The 21229-nt window shown below is 42.0% G+C and overlaps 3 protein-coding genes and 1 pseudogene across 4 annotated transcripts in view; 2 read left to right on the top strand and 2 right to left on the bottom strand.

Annotated features, from left to right (window-relative positions):
* The window catches only part of PM20D2 (peptidase M20 domain containing 2), a 617107-nt gene that overhangs the window by 40603 nt on the left and 555275 nt on the right, over positions 1 to 21229 (bottom strand). The window lies entirely within an intron of this gene.
* On the bottom strand, positions 4670 to 7622 carry PNRC1 (proline rich nuclear receptor coactivator 1). Its single transcript, XM_081857604.1, has 2 exons — positions 7007 to 7622; positions 4670 to 5709 (listed from the first exon to the last, which is right to left on the bottom strand). The coding sequence occupies exons 1-2, from the start codon at positions 7430 to 7432 to the stop codon at positions 5275 to 5277; spliced, it is 861 nt and encodes a 286-aa protein (XP_081713730.1). The 5' UTR covers positions 7433 to 7622; the 3' UTR covers positions 4670 to 5274.
* On the top strand, positions 8035 to 9378 carry LOC309339528 (BLOC-1-related complex subunit 6 pseudogene; annotated as a pseudogene). The gene has a single exon. The product of its transcript is annotated as a BLOC-1-related complex subunit 6 pseudogene (transcript).
* RNGTT (RNA guanylyltransferase and 5'-phosphatase) overlaps positions 19275 to 21229 on the top strand; it is a 122804-nt gene continuing 120849 nt past the window's right edge. Inside the window, exon 1 of the mRNA XM_081857136.1 lies at positions 19275 to 19355. The gene's annotated coding sequence lies outside the window, so the exon portion shown is untranslated. The remainder of the gene's footprint in view (positions 19356 to 21229) is intronic.

Raw genomic sequence — 21229 nt, 5'->3', positions numbered from 1 at the left:
TAGTTTTACGAGCCTATGGATGGCTTATAAACTCTCTCAAATGACTTGTGTTGTACAAGAAGAAAATGGAAATGTTCTGAATGTTCTTAATGAGATGGATGGCTAGTAATCCCAACACCTCTCAGATCTTATGTTGTATGGCAGAAAATGGAAATTTTTGATAGTTCTGAATGTTCTTCATAAGATGTTTTGCCCATTGGATCTTACATGCTACTTATTTTCATAGCTTTCAGTGCTAGCATAAATGACTTCATACCTTTCTTGTTTTTGTATCCAGTTTGAACTGTAAGTACCATTCTTTTTCTCAATTTTTTTCTCTTATGCTGGCCACCTTCAGGTGTTTTTTCTTCCCCATTTACCAATTCTGCATAGAAGATACCAGGAAAATGGTCCGGTATTTACCAACAGCTCGTAAGTGAACTTTCTGTCCAGCATTTTTATTTACATTAATCTCTGGGACTTTGAATAAGAGCAATACATTTTTTAAATAAAAAATATGGGATATATGTTTTTCAAACAAAAATAATTTACCATCATGGTTTTTCAGTTCAGATATATGTCAAAGCTGCTTATAAAATCTGTTGAGAGCTAATGTAGCTTTGCATTGAACAGTCCAACAAGGATAAGAAAAGTGCCAGGCAAAGCATCTTCCACTTCCACTTTAATTTCCTGGGAATGGCTCTGAGCCATGCGCTGGCCCAATCTATATATACAGTATATAGACACCCTCCTCCAAAGGGATTCTGGCATCAGATCCAGGGGGCACTCTGGTCTATCATTTACTTCTCTATGGACTGGATCCAGAGACACACTTGTGGAAGAAATTATTGCACTGATGCCATTCCATTAACAGTTGTGAATGAGCTAGTGGAAGACTGACTTTCTACAGGAGATTGTGCAAGACTGTGTGTAAATGAAAGAATATTCTAGATTTCAGTTCCCTTGCATAAGGATCTTCAGCTAAGTCAGAAAGAAATCCTGCTTGCAGAAGTCAGGACGCCTCTGGATCTAGTTTTCTATGCCAGTCCTAAAATCCTAATTACAATGGTTCTGGTATATGTTTGTGTTAAGGGACGCGGGTGCACTGTGGTCTAAACCACAGAGCCTAGGGCTTGCTAATCAAAAGGTCAGCAGTTCGAATCCCCGCGATGGGGTGAGCTCCCGTTGTTCTGTCCCAGCTCCTGCCAACCTAGTAGTTTGAAAGCACGTCAAAGTGCAAGTAGATAAATAGGTACTGCTCCCGTGGGAAGGTAAACGGTGTTTCCGTGCACTGCTCTGGTTCACCAGAAGCGGCTTAGTTATACTGGCCACATGACCCAGAAAAACTGTCTGTGGACAAACGCCGGCTCCCTCAGCCAGTAAAGTGAGATGAGCACCGCAACCCCAGAGTCATTCGTGACTGGCCTTAACTGTCAGGGATCCTTTACCTTTTTTTTTAGGATTAAGATACACTGAACAAAATAGAATTTACCCCTGTAAAAACATGCATAATATGCAGCAAACTTTTATCTTACCTTTTCTTTGGTGAACAAAACACACTTTTGAGTAAACATGGTATATACCCTGTTAAGACAAAGAAGAGACAATTTTTAACCTTAAAAAAATTACAACCTAAAAATTATGTACTGGAGCATATGGTACAGTGTCTGCTCTTTTAACTTGTCATGCCCTATGCGATTAATTCAAGCAAGTCAAATCACTTCGCAGAAGCATGGATTGAAATTGATTGTTACGGTATGCAGTTTAACTGGGACATAGAACAGAATGCTAATCTTATCCTTTGCAGTTGTTCTTGTTTAAAGATTGTTCTGAGACTTGGAATTTTGCCTGCATAATTGTTTTGAATAAAGCTGAATTTAAAAGAGATTGTTGCTGATCCCTATTTATTAAAGCTAAGAGATGTCTGCCGAAACAAAGTCTTTTGATCTGAAGCTTATTGTAGTACAATATAGCTGGCAAAGGCAACAAAAATCCACTAGAGGGTGCTCCAAACTTTTTGTACATCTCAGCAGGAGACTTACTGTGAACATGTCTCCCTCTTATTTACATTCCTTTTTGTTTTGAAGACACGCTAGGAACAGCAAGCAAGCAGAGAAGGGCATACAGTTAGAAATGCAATAGAATATTTGCTGTATGCCAACTGGAAAAAGAATAATGTGGAGATGGGATACAGTAGACAAGAAGCCTAGGAGGCAATAAGCTGCTCCTGAAATGGCAGCAACTACTCTTGGAGATCTTTCTTCCCGTGCAAATTCAGCTCTATAAAATGATTTGTCTCCACACTGCTGCAGGCTGCTGCCTTTGACACTGGAATGTCTGGATTCAACATCTTTTGTTGTTTTTACAAAGAATTCAAAAGTCGTCAGCCAGCAGCATTCCAGTGCGCTTTTTTTAGAACGTTTCTGGGAATGCATGTTTAGTGTGCGTGTTTTTCTTATGTATCCACAGTACTAGCCCAATGTAGATTGACAAGAACTACTGTTGTTTTGTTTTTTTAAGCACGGGGTGTGGGGGGGTTAGGCAAGAAGGAACCTACTAAATAAGGAACAATTGAAGGCTGAAGTAAAACATATTTTGTAAAGAAACATGAGCTCTCGCCTAAGGGATAGGCATTGTTAGGTTTTTAATGTGGGGAATGAAGCTATATATTTAAGTGCCTTGTGGGACTACCATTGTGGAAAAGCAGTGCCTCAGTAGTGCTAAGGGACTGTAACATGGAAGCACCCAATGTTTAGTAGAAGGGGCTGTGGTAAACTGTAATTCTTCTTTGGTACGAAGATCAGTGGGGAAAACCCCACCATTAGAGAGCTCTGGAATCTGGTTGGAGACTCTGAAGATAATCCAGCCTAAAAGCCAGGAGATTGGGGATTTGTACTTTGAGAAGACAACCATCTGACCATAAAAAGCACTGTCCCTACAACATTCCCAATTAGAACTGTATCTGAACTTGATGAAAAACATTGTCTGGAGTATGTGCAACATGCGTTCGTCATGTGTTTTTCATAAGCCCTTAGATGTCATAGAAGAGACAGGCCAAAAGAACCAGCCTCTTGGTGTGTACATTAACATTCCCCAGAACAGCAGATTTTTGCAACCTTCAAGATTTGTCTTGAGCAGACAGCTGGTTGTGTAGTATGGTATTAATGTTGAGTTCCTTTTCAGTACTGGATACTACTTTGAACAACTTAAGATACTGGAAGATGTGTGAGCTGTTTTTCTCTGAACAGGCGTTTTACTGTGATTTCACTTGTTTCCTTAGCTTAGGCATTCCTTGGAACTATAATTAACTAATATAACACAGTATCAAGGAAATGTAAATACTATCTTGGTCTCCAATACAAATGTACAGGGCTGTATCATATGGTGATATGATCTCAGCTTTATCTCAGCTGATAAAGGCTTCCATCAGCAGAGCGAGGAAAGCAATTTTTGGTGTATTCCCCTTCTGCAACCATCTTATATCCCAGAGGGCTGGGAGACTTCCAGAGATTTAAGGTAGAAAGTAGGCTTTGGCAGGGAGTGGGAATCGCTGAAAATTGCTTCTCTTCCCATTCTGCTGATGGAAGCCTTATCATTGCCTGAGTAACACAGTTGGATGCAACCTGTAATACTTATGAGAAAGTAAATATAATTGATGGGCACTGTCCAGTGTTACTCATATTCAGATTAGTCCCATTGAAATTAACGTACTTGCCAATTGATTTAAATAGGTCCACACTGAGCATGGCTAAATTGGATATTACCCAACTTTAATACAAAAACCCCCCGACTGCTGTATCCACAGGTAAAAACACAGTTCTCACCTGAAGACCTGGAAGACAGTGATTTTACAGATGAACCAAGGTACAAACTAAATAAATACAAGGTGGCACTGTTTCTAGTGTTAATATATTATAGCTCTGCTCTTACTGTGAAGGGAAACTTTGCACTGCGATACATTATTGCTGAAGGTCAGAATGCCACAGGGTAAAGTGAAGTATGCTTTGCTATGATTGAAATATGCCACAAAAGCTTTATTTGGGGCATTTAATAAATTAAATGAATCAACTTTTGAAAATATTCTAATTGTCTTTTGTACAAGGACCAAAGATGGCTTAATTTCAAATGTTTCCTTTCTGGTGATAGTATTTCATCTGGAATAGGGCTTATGTCATACCCCCCAAAATGGGCTAATCCTGAGTCACAATAAGTAATGCCCCATTCTTTGCACATATTTAACAAAAGCCACTGTTCTACCTCCATTCTTGGGTACTGCAGTCCACTTACTACTGAAATCAGTGGGCAGATTTGTTTGCTTCAGGGTTGCGAGTAGCATTTTGTGTTTTGCTTCTTTATAGTTTTTTAATGTACTTGTATACACCTAGCAATATGGAATCTCAGCAATGAATACTTCATAGTAGTCTGCAGACGACTTCTTAAAACGGTTATGAAATTTTAGAGTTGCCTGCTTATGTTTCCTATATTTTCCAAGGCAAATGCAAGTATCACTGGGAAGGATTGTGGAGAACTTTGTGTTGGTGCTTAAGTAATTGCAAGACCAGGGTGTAAGGAAGATCTTAAGCTAGAATAATAAAAAAGTATGTCCTACCACTGACAAAGCACAGCAACATTTAGTACGTGCTGCAGCATTACTGTTTAGACAGAGCAACTCAAAAGAATGACAACCAAGTAAGGGGAGGCCAAATTGTTTTATTTAAGTTCTTTTTTTAAAATAGCCAATTATTTCTGGCAGTTTGCTCTGCTATTCTCTATCAAGAGAATCAACAGAGCTAAGTTTCTGGGCTAATTAATCTAATCAAAAATTTATATTTCCAATGAGAAATTGAACTCCATATACTGTTTCAAGCTCATGATTTTATGAGCGCTTCTTATCCAATGAAGCATTGTGCCAAATTGTAAAACTTTTCAGTAGTGCATTAGCAATGTTTTCACATTTCCATCTGAACATTGAGATGAGTTCTTCTTCTTTCAGAATCTCAGCACCTTGTGCAAACCTTGTCAGGTCTTTCCATGTGTCAAGCACACATTAGAAGGTGTCCGTTATTATATACAAAAACCACTTACCACGTGGGCAGTGTAAAATTCATCCTTTCATAACAAAACTAAAATGTACTTCAAAATATGAATATACACATTACATGATATACACTATTTACACAACCATAAAAAATAGAGTAAAAGTTTGCGAATTTAAGATTTGACAGTCTTTCGCACTTCATGTTGCAACAAGGCAGGTTTCAAATTCCTGGTATGCTCTCTGTAAATACCCATAAGCTACGCTTGAACTTTTAAGAGAGTTTTTAGATGGACTGCCATCATCTTCCTGTTTTGGTCAGAATATTCAACAGGGCTTCCCACCCAATGACTGGGAGGCTTTGGAAGGACACTGGGTGAAGGAGGGTCACTAAACTTTGCCCCAGCATAGTTTTCTTTTTGGTTAGCTTCAGTCAGAAAAACAGGTTTCTTTGATTTCACATTTTCTGCATTTTTCAGAGGCTTTTTCTCCTGCTTTTTAATGAGTTCAGGTGACACGGATTGTTGCCAAAAGTTATTTTCACTTTTTTTTGAAGGTGGAATCTTGTTTAGTGGTATATTACATTTGTTCCTTGGTCTGTTAATCTTTGATTGGTCACAAAGGTGTATACTGTGAATAGGTTGAGTGTAAGGAATGGTAACCTTCTCGGACTTTCCCATCCTGTTTCTGAACAACTGCAAAGATAAAAGATAATTTCATAAATATATTTAACTACATTCAACAGTTAGTTGTCCTTCACATTCACTCTTTATTTTGTTAAATGATTCTGTGATGTCGAAATACCAGATGTAGAAACATGCAGATGTAACGAACATGCAATTCTTCCAGATGCCCCGTTTACTTAGCATTCATTCTTATCTGTTTGCTGAGAAATTATGATGAGCACTGTTCTGAAATCATATTGACTTGCTTGTGCAGTGGTTGTATATCTTCCCATTAATCATGTACACTTTTCAGTGCATTTCCCTACTGCTATATCGCAAACACAAAAATCAGCTTGTGGATGTGTTGCACCAATGTGACAGATCCAATTAACCAGTTTAATTGTGCAAACCTAAATTTCTGGTATGTGCTCGAATCCCTTCCACAAACTATGGATAATCTGGAGGCAATCTAACTAGGGAGTGATTCCAATTGAAGGCACCAGGAGTTAAGTATGCACAGGATTGTACTATTTTCTATGGGGCTGTATAATTAAAATTTCAGTAAACAACAGACAAAATACAGTAAACAACAGACAATCAGCAGCATTTTTTTTTAAAAAAAGATTTTTGAGCTCCGTTAATATGGAGCAATGCTGCTTAAATTCAAAGGGATTTGGGGGAGTTTGCTCCCAAAAAAGTAACTCTTTGATCCCATAACTATACTTCAAAGTTCTCCCACAAAATGAAAAACTATCCCGATTAGGTAAGTTCTATAAATCTAAAGAAGACGGGAAGATATTTTTTTTTAAACCCTCTCAATCTTGGTTATGCAGGAAGAACTACCAGTCAACTTGACGTCAACACTGGCTCCTCGCCCAGTACGGCTACGCACACAGCGTAAGCCTTCCACGCGAACGCGGCTCCTGCTCCTCCCCCAACCCCGTTCACTGAGAATGCAAACCCCGCCCCAGCCCCTTCCCCTTCGTCCATTGGGCACGGCGGCGGCGTCACGTCTCTCTCCCCCTCCCCCGTCAATAGCCACGGACAACGGGCTAAATCGGGCTGTTGCTGGGGCGCAGCCGCCAATCCGATTGGTGGATTCCTTCAACCTATCAGCCCCGGAGGAATCTCACTTCGCTAAAGACACTCCCACTAAAGACAACAGACGTAACGGAAACTTCCTCACTCCCCCGCCCCCAACCGTCAAGCGCAAACTGCGCAGGCGCGTCCCTCTCGAGCAGAGAGAAGCGGCTGGCTTCTTTTTTTCGCCTACCAGCAGTAGCCCCCATCGCCCCGCCCCCCACCAGCCGCGCTAAATATTATTTACCTCTTTCCTGAGGGGTTTACTTATACTGACGGGGGCTGTTCTCGGCGAAGGTGCCGGCGGTTCTGCGCTCGGAACCGTTTCTAGCCCTGGCTCTGAGGAGGGGACAGGGACTTCGTAGGGGTTACACGTCCCCTGCGCGGTGTTCCTTCGCGTCAAGCCGGCACGATGTTGCTGGTAGTGCTGGTAGCGGCTCTGCAGGAGGCCGGAGGGAGCGGACCGTATCTTGGCTCTTCGCCGCCGCACTCTCTTCAGCGCCTGCCGCGCGCTGCCTCCTGGTCCCACCGGGCAGCAGTTGGGCTGCTGGCTTTCCCCGCCGCAGTCTGCCCGCATGAGGCGCTGGAACAGGGATGCAGGGAACCGCCGGGGGTCCTCGGTGCCGGCCGAGATCCGGGCTAGAAACGGTGGAGGCGCCGTAGTAGTCACCATGGTCGAAAGGAGTAGGATTTCGCGCAGCAGCGCGGAGGTGGTTAAAAAAAAAAAAAGTTGAGTTGGTGGGCAAGGGGAAAAAAGAGAAGGGGCGCAAGGGGTGCGAGGGCGGAGCGTCCGCTCGGGATTTTAAGTAGCTGCGCTGGTTAGGCGATCAGCTCCGCTGCTAGGAGAACATGGCGGGGGAGTGAAGAGAAGTCGCCACAACGCCCCACTGTTGTTACTCGAAAAGGCCACACCCCCTTCCCGCCGCCTGCCTATCAGAACGGAAAGCTTGTCTGGGAGCCCGCCTTTCCGTCGCCGTCGCCCAATCAGCCCCGAGCATGTCCTGTGAGGGCCTCTCTACTTTCCCCAATGAAGACGGACACAAATACTGTGCAGGAGGTCACGCCCCCTTTCTAGAACGAGCCGTTGCTTCCTCGGCTTCTCGCTTAGCGATGAGCGAAATGAGGAGAGGGTGCTTCACCTCCCCACTGCCAGCCCTCTTAGGAGCGCAGACCACCTACCCTTCATTGGCGAGTAAGCCCCATTGAAGTCAGTAGGATTCACTTCTGAGTAAACAAGCGCAGGGTTGCGCTGTGAGGCGGAAGCCGCCAATCAAGCGCGACAAAGCGCGTGAGCCACGCCTCCCCCGCCTGCGCCCCGGCTAATCCGAAGCGCGTATGGAGGCCAAGGCCCGCCTCCTTTCTGAGAGAGGGGGCGGTTGATACCTCCGGCAGTTCCGAGTAGCGCGCCGGGCAATGGCTGAGGCGGCGGCGGCGGCGGCGGGAGTTTCCCCGCGGGGCGGCGGCGCGGGTAGCCTGTCGGAAGAGCCGCCGAGCGGCCTGGAGCGCGAGGGCCCGGTGCGCTGGGACGGGCGCCTCACGCACTTCGTGGCCCGCGCCTTCGAGCAGCAGATGCGGCGCCGCGCCCCGCCGGGCTCCGGCTGCCTCATCCCCGCCGTGGACCCCGCGGCGCTGCAGGACCTGGCGGCTCTGGCCGTGCAGGCGGCGGCGCAGGTGGACGAGCTGCTGCGCAGCGTGCACGGCGCCCTGCAGGCCCTGACGGCGCTCAGCGTGGGCTGCATCCAGACATACCGCGACGGCGTGGAGAGCCTGGGCGAGGCGGTGGACACCAGCATCCGCTCCATGTACACCCTGATGGCGCGCTGCGAGGAGCTGGACAAGGCCATGCAGCCGGTGCCCGCCTTGGCCCGGCGCATCCGGGACATGAAGGGGGCGCTGGAGAAACTCGAGGGGCTCTGCAAATAGGCCTCGCCGGGCTCGCTTGGTGCCCGGCGCTGAAACGAAGTAAGCTGGTTTCCGGACAGCAGCTCTCTCCTCGGCGCTGGTGGCTTCCCCGTCCAAACCCGCTCCTCTGTTGATCTCAGGACAATTGCATCGCTTTCTCTTAACCAAGCTTTTGTTCGAAACTGTGCAAAATCAGTTGTGCCACGTAATAAATACTTTCTTCTCCTCTTGCAACAAACTGACACAAATCGCCTTTCCAATACATGCTTATGTGGCTTTGTTGAACAGATTTTCTTAGTGTCCCTTATAAAAAAGCCATAGAATGGACTCTTACCGATTGATCCTCTATATAATTACTCAGAAGTAAGTCCTTCCTAAGTAAGGGATTCCTAAGCTTTCTGCCTGAGACTGCAATCCTGAAGATGCTTACTGGGTAGAAAGTCCCATTTTGAATTTTCCAAATAAAACATGCGAAACTCTTTGTCTGCTGTATCTGAAATTTTATGACTGCAATTGCTTATGCGGATACAGTTAAATTAAATGGAATGTAGTCGTAGTTCTGGAAGGACAAGGTGGCTAATACATTCACTGGCTGAGAGACATTGTTGTGCTGCATAAGACACAGACCTTTATTACAACAAATATTCACTATCTTGCACTTAACTTGAGCATAATTCACAAACTTGTGCTTCTATTTAATAAAATACTCAAAGTAGATTATTAGCAGTATTGGTTTTTATAACAAACTAGAGATTAACATTCAGCTTCTAACTTGAGGTGGCAATTCCCAGCCACTTACTCTGGCAGACATTAAGCCCACAACTTGTGTACCTTTAACTTGTGTGCATTCAGGTTTAAGCATGTGGCAAAACTTAAAAAAATTAAAAGGGTGCAGGGCTCTGGGAAAATGACATTGTCAGTCTCACCCACTATTGACTGTGTGATTTTGGTGTTGGGGACGATCCCTGGAATGTAACCCCTGTGTAAGTTGTAGGCCTGCTGTAATTTTAACTGTATCAGAGTTTTTTTGGCTCAAGTTTTAATTCTGAGCCAACCAAGCTATGTTTCTTAGATCTAAAGCTACTGAGGGAAATACGGTAATGTGAAACCAAGAGCTAGTGTGCTGCAGTGAACTTGGAATTCCCAGGCTCCAACCTGGCCTCGCCCATAAAAAATGATTTGGCAAGGCCACATTCCCAGGGCAAGGAATGAGGGCACATGATGCAGGAAATGTGCTGAAGATAAGCAAGTCTGGATCTGCTCAGAGCTTAGTTTATATATACAGTACTACTTAGAGTTCCATGGAAGAAGAGTAGGATGTAAACGTCATAAAATGTCCCTGACCATACTTGTAATTACCCTGACGCAGTGTCATTATAAGGCAACTTCAAATATTCACAAGTAATGGCACCGGTTAATGAACCCTAGCAGTGGTTTCCCCTGATTAGCATCTGCCCTCTAGTAGGGGTATTTCCCAAGCCTTCTATCTGATAGGCTTTTCAATGGGAATGTCAATGGTAGAAACTGGGACCTTACATACAAGGCGTATGCTCTTACAGAGCTTTGGCCTCTCGCCACATCAAGCACATTTGAAGCCATACACTCAGAATTTCCTATTCTGGATCATATTTTTAAAACAACATCATAATGCTCTAGTAACTGAAACCTGTAAATTCTGACTTCTGTAGCACAACCTTACCAACTGTATTGCCAACTATAGAAAGTGATATGGTTTTTATGGACATATACCTATTCACTTTTATGACACGAGCTATAATGTAAACTCATTAAAGCAAGAAACAATGACTTACTATTGCCTGCAAAACAATACCAATGGAGCAAATAACAATTCTGTGTTGCTCATCACTGACACTTGTTAAAGCTCCCTGGTGCTACTCACAAATAGGTAAGATTTGGGCTGCACTGTTGGTATCATTAATCCCACTCTGTTGGGTTTGGGTTTTCAAAAGGCTTGAAATAATACATGTTACAATGGAATGCAACTACAAGAATAAATACTATTTGGTTTTAATCACAACTGGAGTTGCTGAAATTAAAATAACTTGAATGCAACATAGACTGATGCAGTAGTTCTGCCTATAATACTAAAAAGACCTATTTAATATTAGAATGATTTTGTATAACTTTGCAATTCTGAAGAGTTAAATATCAAAGTCCTTGTCAGTTGGTATAATAAGATGCACAGTAACATTTTCTTTCAGCACCAGTACTAGGGGGGAAATGTTTGAAATTCCAGGTTGAAGTTATGCAGAGGAAAATGTTTCATATTTGAAAGTGCTAGCATTAGATTTCTAGTGCATATAAGCAAAAATGACATGAATCTTTTTTCCAGCCCTGAGAGGAGTACTGTAGTAACAATGATAATAATATAATACAATACAACACTTTGGACTGCAATCCTAGAAGCTGGAAATATGCAATCTTTATCCTCCATTGAGACCTATTCATTTCATTGTATATTCAGACCAGGTTCACAACACGAGGCAGTAGTTAATAATACTGATGTCCTCCTGTGATGAGGGATTCATTTTTATACTATAGCATATTTATAGTTTTATTTATTTAATTTGTATACCACCCTTCATCTGAAGAACACAGGGTGGATAGTGTATTTTAGGGAAAGGCTTTTAATTTTAGGACAAGTTGCTTTTTCTCAGTTAATTCTCACAGCAAATAATTAAGTGGATTTTAAAACAAATTTAAAGTGTCATATGTGTGAGAGAGTATTTACCCTTAAGGCCTTTTCAGGAGTGTTTAATTAAGTCAACAACTTGGTAGCAATTACTCTAATCCAGTAGATTAAAAAGTATGCGTTTTCTTGGTTTATTTGCATCTCTTTGCTGCCAGTCAGTGAGTTATGAACTCAAGGCCCTCTTGTACTTAGATTTATGAATATTATTCTCACTGGTTTAAGGTATATTAAAGACTGGGTTGTATCCAGTGCCCCTGTGAGAATATCCTCTCATTTCCCTGCATACCTCCAAATCTGCTCAAGATCCCCAAACCAGAGTATATTTTGGAAGTAATCGGGGAGAGTGAAGGGCAAATTCCATTATTTGAGCAGAAGGATGTAATTGGGTACAATCTATTGCCTCTAGTACATACCTTTTTAAAAATTATCCTGATAAAATTATGATAATGAAGTATGTAATACTGTAAAGGTGAGGAAACTCTCAGTGACTTTTGAGGCAACGATTTGTGTATCCATATCAGCTCTCAGCTTATTTTCATTTCAGATATAGCAGAAATATACATCCTTTTTTCCTGTACCTGCAGGGTTTTTGTTGTTGTTTTTGCTTTCTGATTTTGAAAAAAATAACTTCCTTTTGAAACTTTCTCAGTTGAAAGGAGAAGGTCATATTGTATGACTCCAAGATCACTTTGTTTTGTTTAGTAATAATGGATTGCACCCTAATCCTTTCTTTCTTTCTTTTCTTGGAGCTCTCCAAGGTGCTCCAGAAGCCCCTTCAGTATGCCCCCCCCAAGACATTTACATCCCAGTTGCATTTCTTGCCTCATTTCTCTTTGACATATTGATTTCAGAATTATACTGCTTTGGGTTAGTAGACAGAATGCTGGACTTCAACTAGACTTTGGTTCAAATTCCCCCACCTCACTCTTACTACAAAATTTGCTGGGTGATGATTCTGTAGTCACTCTTTCACATGGTGATTATAAGGAAAAAAGAAGGTAAGCCTGTGTGTACTTGGAGTTCCACAGAGGAAAAACAGAATTCAAGTGTTTATTCCTTGTTTAGATTACTTCATTGGCTTTTCATAGTGTTGTTTTTGTTTTTGTTTTTTGCTACTATAAAATATCTTAATCTCTCTGATTTTACATTACAGTATTTCCTTAAAACGGTTCCAGTAATTATCTCATTCACAGTGTCTCCCTTGTCCTTCCCCTCCTTGTTGCTGTTTGCATGGAATACCTTTGATGCTAGAATTGTCTATTTCTCTGAACCTTTAAGTTGGGGAACAGATTTTACAAGCTGAAGTCTTTGATATATACAGCTGTAATTTTGCCAAGTGCTAAATATGACCGCATCCTTTAACAGAATATATTTTTCCCTGTTACATGAAGTAATAAGAGACTCTGATGCAATTTAAATATTTGACAATTAGAAACATGTTGCAACCCTAAATTACATATGTTGAGCACTTTGAAAGTATACCGATAAGGGGGTTGTCTGCTATAAATTAAAGGCTGTTAGAAGAAAATTAAGCAGCTGCTGCCTAGGCTTGCTCTTGAGGATTATATGCAAGAACACTAAATGACAGCCTCAGGTGATATGGAGAAAGGGGTGATGTAATTGGTATGAAATACACATGACATCCTAGGGGAAACCCCACCCCCTGCCCCGCAAAGCTGCCTGGTTAAAGCTACTTCTATTATTCTGTGCTGATAATTTGGCTCTTGTTTTTTTCCAAGTAACAGCAAAGGAAGGAAGGATTAGGTTGATAGTACAAAGTTGATTCTTCTAAGTATATATGAATGCGGAAAAACAGAGTTTGTATATCAGCAAAGATGGAGATTCGTTTTAGATGGCATGGTGGGTTAAAAAAAAGAATTACCGGGTATTCAACCATAGCCTGTTTATTTTTCGCAGCATCCCCTGGTGCAATCTGAAACCGACAAGACTGCCTTATTAATAGTGCCTCATTTAAATGTCTGCTGTCTCTTTCCCTCATTTCATCTTAAGGCTGCAGGCCTCATTCATGGCTGCAGCAACAGCCAATGTTTTTTTCCTTGCTCTGTTTTGTTTACTATCCACCCAGCCTGAAGGTGGATGGAGAATGGAAAGCCTGCATGCTATTTTGTAGCATTTTGTTTGGTTTAACAAGGCTGGTTTTGGAATTGTATTTATAAGTGTTTGTTTGAAATCAGAGATTAGCAAAATGAGAGATTCTGGAGCAGAAAAACACTTTTTGCTTTGGAAGCTTTCAAACAATATTGTCAACTTGCTTGTTATTACCACTGTTGCAGGAATTCTAAGGTCTCATATATATTGTATAAATCATATGTTCATAGGAAGGAAATGGGAAAACCCTCCCCATTGTCTCTTTGTTCACATATTCTGTCTTAAGGGCGTATCTGCGTATGAATAGTGTGAGCCTGTGACCTGGATTCAGGAACTAAATGTTTACCATCACAAAAGAATGGCTAGGATGCCCAGGTAAAAGCAATCAGTGACCATTATCAGGTCAGACAGGTTTTCTGCTGTTGACTGCCCCTTCAGTGATGTATGTATGATTTTTTGGGGGGTGTGGTCTTGAGCTGCAGGGGAGGCAATTTTCAAATTTCTTTTTTTTTTTAAGAATAATTTTTTATTAACCGACCAATCACATCAAATCAAACGAAATTACATAAATTCCAAATTACACAGCCAAATTTTAAATTTTTGTTGGGGGTACCCATATTTCAAGTTCCGAAGGGGATCCAATCAACTTCTTGCTTCTTGCTGCTGTTTTAATAATTTTCAAATTTCTATATAAGAGCTTGCACACATTTCTTCTAGGTTCCTCTCCTCCCTCCCTGTGTGGGGTGAGCAGGGGACCCTGTTGCAACAGTTTAATAAAGATCATGCTTACTAGCTGCTTAGCTTCTCAATATTCTCTGGTTGGCCTCTGTTATTTTCTCCTACCAATAGAAAACCTACTTAAGGACTCTATATGGGCTCTTAGATACCTCATAAGGGAAAGGGAGCAGTATTTTTCTTCTAACACCACATTGTGATACAGATATTCCCTCCCTAGAGGAAAGTATGGACATTATTTTATTATCTTCGGGATCTGCTTCTTGAAGCTCAAAGACAGAAATAAAACAATTTAGGATTTCTTTTTTTAAATAATACCAAGCTGAAATCTTAACTGTAGCTAATTTAGATTTTTATGGGAGGTTGCCTTAGTAAATTGCATTTCATTGGAAAAGTATTTCTGTGTAGATATGTATCAGAACCTTAAACTGAGCAAGATGGGACAGAATATCCATTCAAGTATGCTCAAGGGGTGGGTTTTCCTCTTTGTGTTCAGACAGAAGTGAAACTGCAAAGCTTGTGGATTATTGCTGGCATTTACGTATTACTGGGAAAAGTCCCGATTGCAACATTCATGCGTCATTCGAAGAGAGAAGCTCTATTGGCCTCACAGAATATATGCGATAGAGCAGCAGAAAATGGATTATCCGGAAACCAGCTTTGCTGGGGGGGTACATCCTGCTGTTTTTAGGTTTTTTTTCCCATTAGAAAATATGCAGCAGGAAGCGGGGGGGGGGGGGGGGAGGGAAAAGGAAATATTTGACCCAGTTTCAGTTTTGAATGGAAGCAACATCATGCAAACACTCCAGGAGCCTTAATTTGCTTCTGCTTTGGAAATTCCTGATTTGGGAATGAGTGAGACAGTGGCACATAGTTAGGATATTTAACTATTCAGTGTACATTTATGAGATAGCTTATTTTGAGTCCTAAGATTAGACAAAATTAAGCAGTATGGAAAGGCATGTTGTAAGCTTGCTCCCTTCTCATGGGCAATTTTCCTCACATACTCCTCCAGCCAGAAACTATTTACTTCCTTATTCTTTTATGCAATATTGTAGCAGAGAGTTTTTCTTTCGTTTTCTTGTAATGTTTGTATGTTATGCTATCAAAAGCAGTGTAATCCCATTAGTACTTCTACATGGCTTGTGACAAATAGGGAAAAAGCAAGGGAAATAAACAATACAGTAAGCCAACAATTTACACAGGGATTACATCCTGGGGTTCGCACCTAAAGCCAAAATTGTGTATAACCAAAACACATCAGATGCAATGGCGGGTGGAATTGCCAAAGTCTTTTTTTCCTCGACTCCCATCCCCTTTTATATATTTTTAAACCAAGTGTGTAAAGCTGAATGTGTGCAAGTTAAACGTGCGTAAAGCTGCAGGCTTAATGTACATTGAAAGAAAATTTCATCTTAATTACAGAATACTGAAGCAGACATCTTGAATGTTTTTCTCACCTTGAGACAATTGGGACCACAATTCAGTTCCAATAGTCTGTACAGTCCTCAAACTAGTAAGGTGATACATGATAGACTGGGGAAGCTCCATTTGTCCACTTAAATTGTTCATCAGCACACTTCCCTCTCACTTTCTTGAGCTGGGCCCAGGGATTTAGAGAGGAGTTGGGGATTTTCACTTGATCCTTTCTTGCCAGAGTGTATACTCCTCCACAAATTTCTCCTTTTAGTGTGGCGCCTGTAGTCTTGTTCTCACAGCTGCCTCTTAATTTTCCTAACCTTGCCTCGAAGCGTTTATTCCTGTCTTCTGTTTGCACAGTGGAAAAACTGATGAAGACACCTGCCCCTTTATTTTGTATGTCTCAAAAGCACTTGGTATAAATGGCATCCACTCAAGATTTCTTAAAGAACTGAAATGTGAAATTGCTGATCTTCTGACAAAAATATGTAACTTATCCCTAAAATCTGCTTTTGTGCCTGAGAACTGGAAAGCGGATAATGTAACATCTGTAAGGAAAGGGATCTGGAGCAGGATCTGGGAAATTACAGGCAGGTTAGCTTCTGTTTTGAGAAAACTGAAGGAAAGAATTTTTAAAGATAACATGATCAAGCATGGTTCTTTAAGAACAAAGCCAGAAGAACCAGCATGGTTTCTGTAACAGTAAGTCTGATAACCCTTTAGAGATATTTAAGAGTATCAATAAGTACATAAATAGGGTGGTGCGGTAATCACAGTGTACTTGGACTTCCAAAAAACTTTTCATACAGTCATATTACCAAACACTTCTGAGTAAGTTTAGTGGTCATGGATAAGGGGACAGGTCATCTTACAGATCAGTTACTGATTAAAGAACAGGAAACAGAGAGTAAGGCTAAATTGACAGTTCTCACAATGGAGAGATGAAAGAAGTAGTTTTTCCCAAATATCTGTACTGGGACTTGTAGTTTTTAACATGTTCTTAAATGATGTAGAGTTAGGATGAGAAGTGAGGTGGCGAATTTGCTAATGACACTGAATTGTTCAGAGTGATTAAAACAAGGTTACAACATTTGGGTGCTTTTTAGTCTAGAAAAATTGTGAGGGACAGGGGCATTGACAAATATAGAAGATTGTGTATGGTGAGGAGAAAGTGGATTGGTCCTTTCTCATAGTATTAGAACCTGGGGCCATCTAATAAAACTGAACTTCGGAAGATGCAGAACAGATAAAAGAAGTGCTTCTTCAAGCAGCAGATTATTAAAGCCGAATGTGCATAAGTTAAATTCTCATAAGTTGTGAGTTGCCCGTGCTTTCTAAGCAATTTCTGCAAAGTAAGAGTGGTGAGGATACCTTGTGTATATCCCCTGTTATTAGACAGCAACAGCATCTGTCTGTATGTCTGCATGTGTGTGATCTCCATTATCAGGACCAGCAGGACATAGCGGACTTTCCATGGTAAGCATAAGGTTGTGGGGGTGGGATGATGGTTTCTCTAATTTTGTTGTCTGCCATGCTTCTCCACTAGTCTGAAAAGCTTGGTGACTCCTGGGTTAGATAAATTTATGGAGGACAAGGCTATTGGTAGCTACTAGTCATGGTGGTGGTGTAAGAACTATCTCCAATATTATAGACATCTGAATATAAGTTTATCTGGGATACAAGGGAGCAGAATACAGTTCTGCTCATGTCCTGCTTGTGAGCTTCCCATAGGCCTCTAGTTGGCCAGTGTGAAAACAGAATTCTGGACAAGAGGGGCCTCTGTCAGATCCAGGAGAACTGTTCTCACGGTAAAGGGAAGTGGCAGGCATTGTCCTCGATTGTTTACAGGCACGCTGAGTCCACTGCAGACCCATAATGAAGTCACAATTGGTTTAGTTCTAATTCAGTCTCTGTGGATCCCTTAAAAGTGAAGAAACCAAGCTGATTCCCTTATTATCTCTTATTGCAGGGCCGCTAATATTGGTGTTCCAACTCTTCTAATTGCCTCTCTTCTGTACAGTCTTACCTTGGGTTAAAAACGCTGCGAGTTGTGCATTTTCGGGTTGCGGACTGTGCCAAACCCAGAAGTACTCATACTCACACATGCACTCACACATGCACAGAAGCGCAAAATGACACCATGTGCATGTGCAGACGCGATGCTTCAGGCTACAAACACTGCGGGTTGTGAATATGCCTCCTGCACGGATCTTGTTCGCAACCAGAGGTATGACTATTTCCCCCAGTTCCACACTAATCAGGCTCTCCAGAGACAGGAGAACTACTACTTTGCATATAACCTTTTCGCCTTCCTGTTTCTTTTACTTTCTGCTCAGCAAATCTGGGTCTTTGAAGACTTTGTCTCATGGTTCCTTATTAGGCAATTTGCTACTTTTAGTCTCGCTTCTCTATCACCGCAATAACAATTAAGTAAATGGTCCAGGCAAGGCGTGGGTGAGCTTGCCTGTGGAATATTAAACCCATCCTTTTCTGTGTTTTTCTGCAGCTGCTATTGAATTATTTTAGATTTGCATACTGTCACCTTTAAGCATTTATTTATGAATAATTATTATAACTGCAGCTAAGTTGTGTTCATTACTGGCACTGGGACGTGGGTGGCGCTGTGGTCTAAATGACCGAGCCTCTTGGGCTTGCTGATCAGAAGGCTGGCAGTTTGAATCCCCATGACGGGGTGCACTCCTGTTGCTCTGTCCCAGCTCCTGCCAACCTAGCAGTTTGAAAGCATGCCTGTGCAAGTAGATAAATAGGTATCGCTGCGGCGGGAAGGTAAACAGTGTTTCCATGCGCTCTGGCTTCCATCACGGTGTTCCATTGCACCAGAAGCAGCTTAGTCATGCTGGACACATGACCTGGAAGGCTGTCTGTTGACAAACAACGGCTTCCTCGGCCTGTGAGATGAGTGCCGCAATCCCATAGTCGCGTTTGACTGGACTTAACCATCCAGGGGTCCTTTACCTTATTACTCTCTGGCGCAAGGAAGCTAAGATTGGTCTGCATCAAACCCCTAAATTAAGCAAAGTTATCAAAGTCATTGAAATTCTGTCTGTCTTTCTAGTTTCCATTTCCATTTCCAGTAAAGATCCCAAGAACAGTATTGCTAATTCCTCAAAATTAGACTTTTGGACCAAACACTTGTAGGACGTGCATACATGTGTGCAGTGGTTCACTAGCAAATCTGGTAATAACATACTCCATTGCTCTAAAACCAGATCTCTGCCTACCCTACCATTAGTCACAATGTATTGTCTCAGGGAATGGGATTGGGAGGCATAGTGCAATGAGCAATGAGCTCCTCCTGTCCTGCTAGAATGACTGTACCATGACAGCTGTCCGAGCCCTCAGGCTCACACTGCTGGGCTGTGAAACATGTATTTCAAACAAAACAGAAATCAAGAAGTGCAAGATGCTTGACAGGCACTCCATAACTGTCAAGAATCCAGAGAGATTGAACAGCAACTGTGGCACCATACGAAGCAGCAGCCAACCATAGATTATAAAGGCCTCTCACAATTATAACCCGGCCAAGTCTTTGCCACAGGCTTGGCAAAGCTTTGGAAGACTTGGGGTGGCTTCTTTGAGGAACCTGAGGTAAATAGCTGTTGCTAGGAGGGTGAAACATCAGCATCTGGCAGCAAAATAGCTTGGGCCAGTCCTGAATGTATTCCTAAGTAATGGAGACATGTGGATTGAAATATAGGTAGGGGTGTGTGCGTGTATATGTATATGTATGTGTCACATTGTGCTGCCCTCCCTCAGTATTCGTACGTGAGGCCTTCTTTATTCCCACATAGCAGTCACATTTACTTTGGGCTGGCAGCTAATGCAGCTGAGCACATTATGTTCAAAACAGAACCACTGGGATCATAGGCCTCAGCCGTGATTTCTAGAATAGACATGGGCATGCTTTACACTTAGTTCCTTGGACAGCTGAACTGTGTTTAGGGAAGCAATGGTTGGGCCCGTTGCCAATGCCAACTGTTTCAAGGTCAGGCAGCTATCTTCTAGTGTCAACAAGGTCTGGAAAGTAGGTCACATTCCTGAAAGCAATAGTTCCGTTGTTTACCTTCTTGAAGGCTGAGTTTTAGAGTCAACATAAATAGTACAAACACAATGTTTGCTCTTTCAATAACCTCCTCTAGAGCATTTTATTTGTATAGCTTAATATTAATAGTTAAAGTCCTTTAAAAATTATTATTAAACCCCCACAGAATGCTAATAATTATTTTAACTTTTCCTGTTGCTTTATAAGTCTGATCTTCAGGGAATTTTCCCTTAAAACCAGTTCAAATCATGTTTCTTCTTCTTACATTATGGAGATACAGTTGTCCCCCTCATTACTGTACTGACTTTTTGTTGCTATCTAAAGACATTTCTTTACAAAGGCATTTGGTGTTGGAGGCTGAAACCTGATACAGCATTTTGAAATCTGCTGATGAATCATTTGACAATTGTTTCTTTCCTTCCTGTTTTTAATATATTACGTGTTTATGGATTGTGCTTTATTCATACACCAATGAGATGAAGCTTTGCAATTAATGTTGTGTGAGTATGTGAAATCTTTGCGCCACCTACTGACTGAAGGCTGCATTTAAATCAAACATTAAGGATCAGGGTATTTTTGTTTTGTTTTGTGTGCACGTAGACTTGACTCCAAAACAATGTGAACCCTGATCCAGCTAATGAACTATATTGGCAGTAGTTAAAATTAAAGACACACTTATTGTTTTAAATTCCTATCCTGCCCTTCCTCCCAAAGGAGTCCAGGGTAGCAAACATAAAAAGTTAAAACTAAACAGTTATGAAGACACAGGAGACACCCACTTTGGCCCCCGCCCCTGAGATTATGCTTAATTTTTAGTGGTTCCATGATTTTATATAAAGCTTCCTTATGATTGGAGGATGATGGCTAATTTGAAGTTGAAGTATCAGTGTGGAATAAGGACGTTGTGTCTGAATTTCCGTGGGGTTGTATTTGTTTTTTTATGTATTCATAATGGATAATTGGTAGTTTTTTCAAAGTGGTATCAGTTTTAGCCCATGTGCCTTACAATGCCTGTTCTCTCCCACAATATAACATTGAGTTTGGGTGGCTGCCATTCAGCTGGTGGAAGCCACCCCCCCCCCGCTGCACTTAGGACTAACCCACATAGGAGTGGCATCACAGTGTCACCATCCTGACCATGGTGTGGTCACTGTTTACCTGAATGGTGCATAAGGCTGCATAAGCACATGGGTGAGAGTGCTGGATGGGCTCTACAGGTGCATCCCTGACCTCACCACCACCTTGTCTCGCCACTGCACCGCCCAGGCAAGTGGCAGTAAATGCCAGTGCTTGGAAGATGGCTTTGAGGCGCTGCCCCAGCACCTGCTCCTGAGCAGATTCCACCGACAGCACTTTGCTAAGCACATAAATGCAATTTGTCTCAAATTGTCTGAAAACGAGGATGTGTCTTAGAAAAAGGGGACACATAGTAACCCTGTTTTTATTTTTTTTTAGCCTGGCCGTTTCTTGGTCTTCAGAAGGGGGTTCCCCAATGCTTTTGATGGCTCAAAAGTAATTTGAGTCTCTTG

Source organism: Podarcis erhardii (assembly GCF_964252035.2).
Source record: "Podarcis erhardii genome assembly, chromosome: 3".
Lineage (NCBI taxonomy): Eukaryota > Metazoa > Chordata > Lepidosauria > Squamata > Lacertidae > Podarcis > Podarcis erhardii.
Note: the sequence above shows the minus strand (reverse complement) of the source record. Positions and strands in the feature narration are given on the sequence as shown.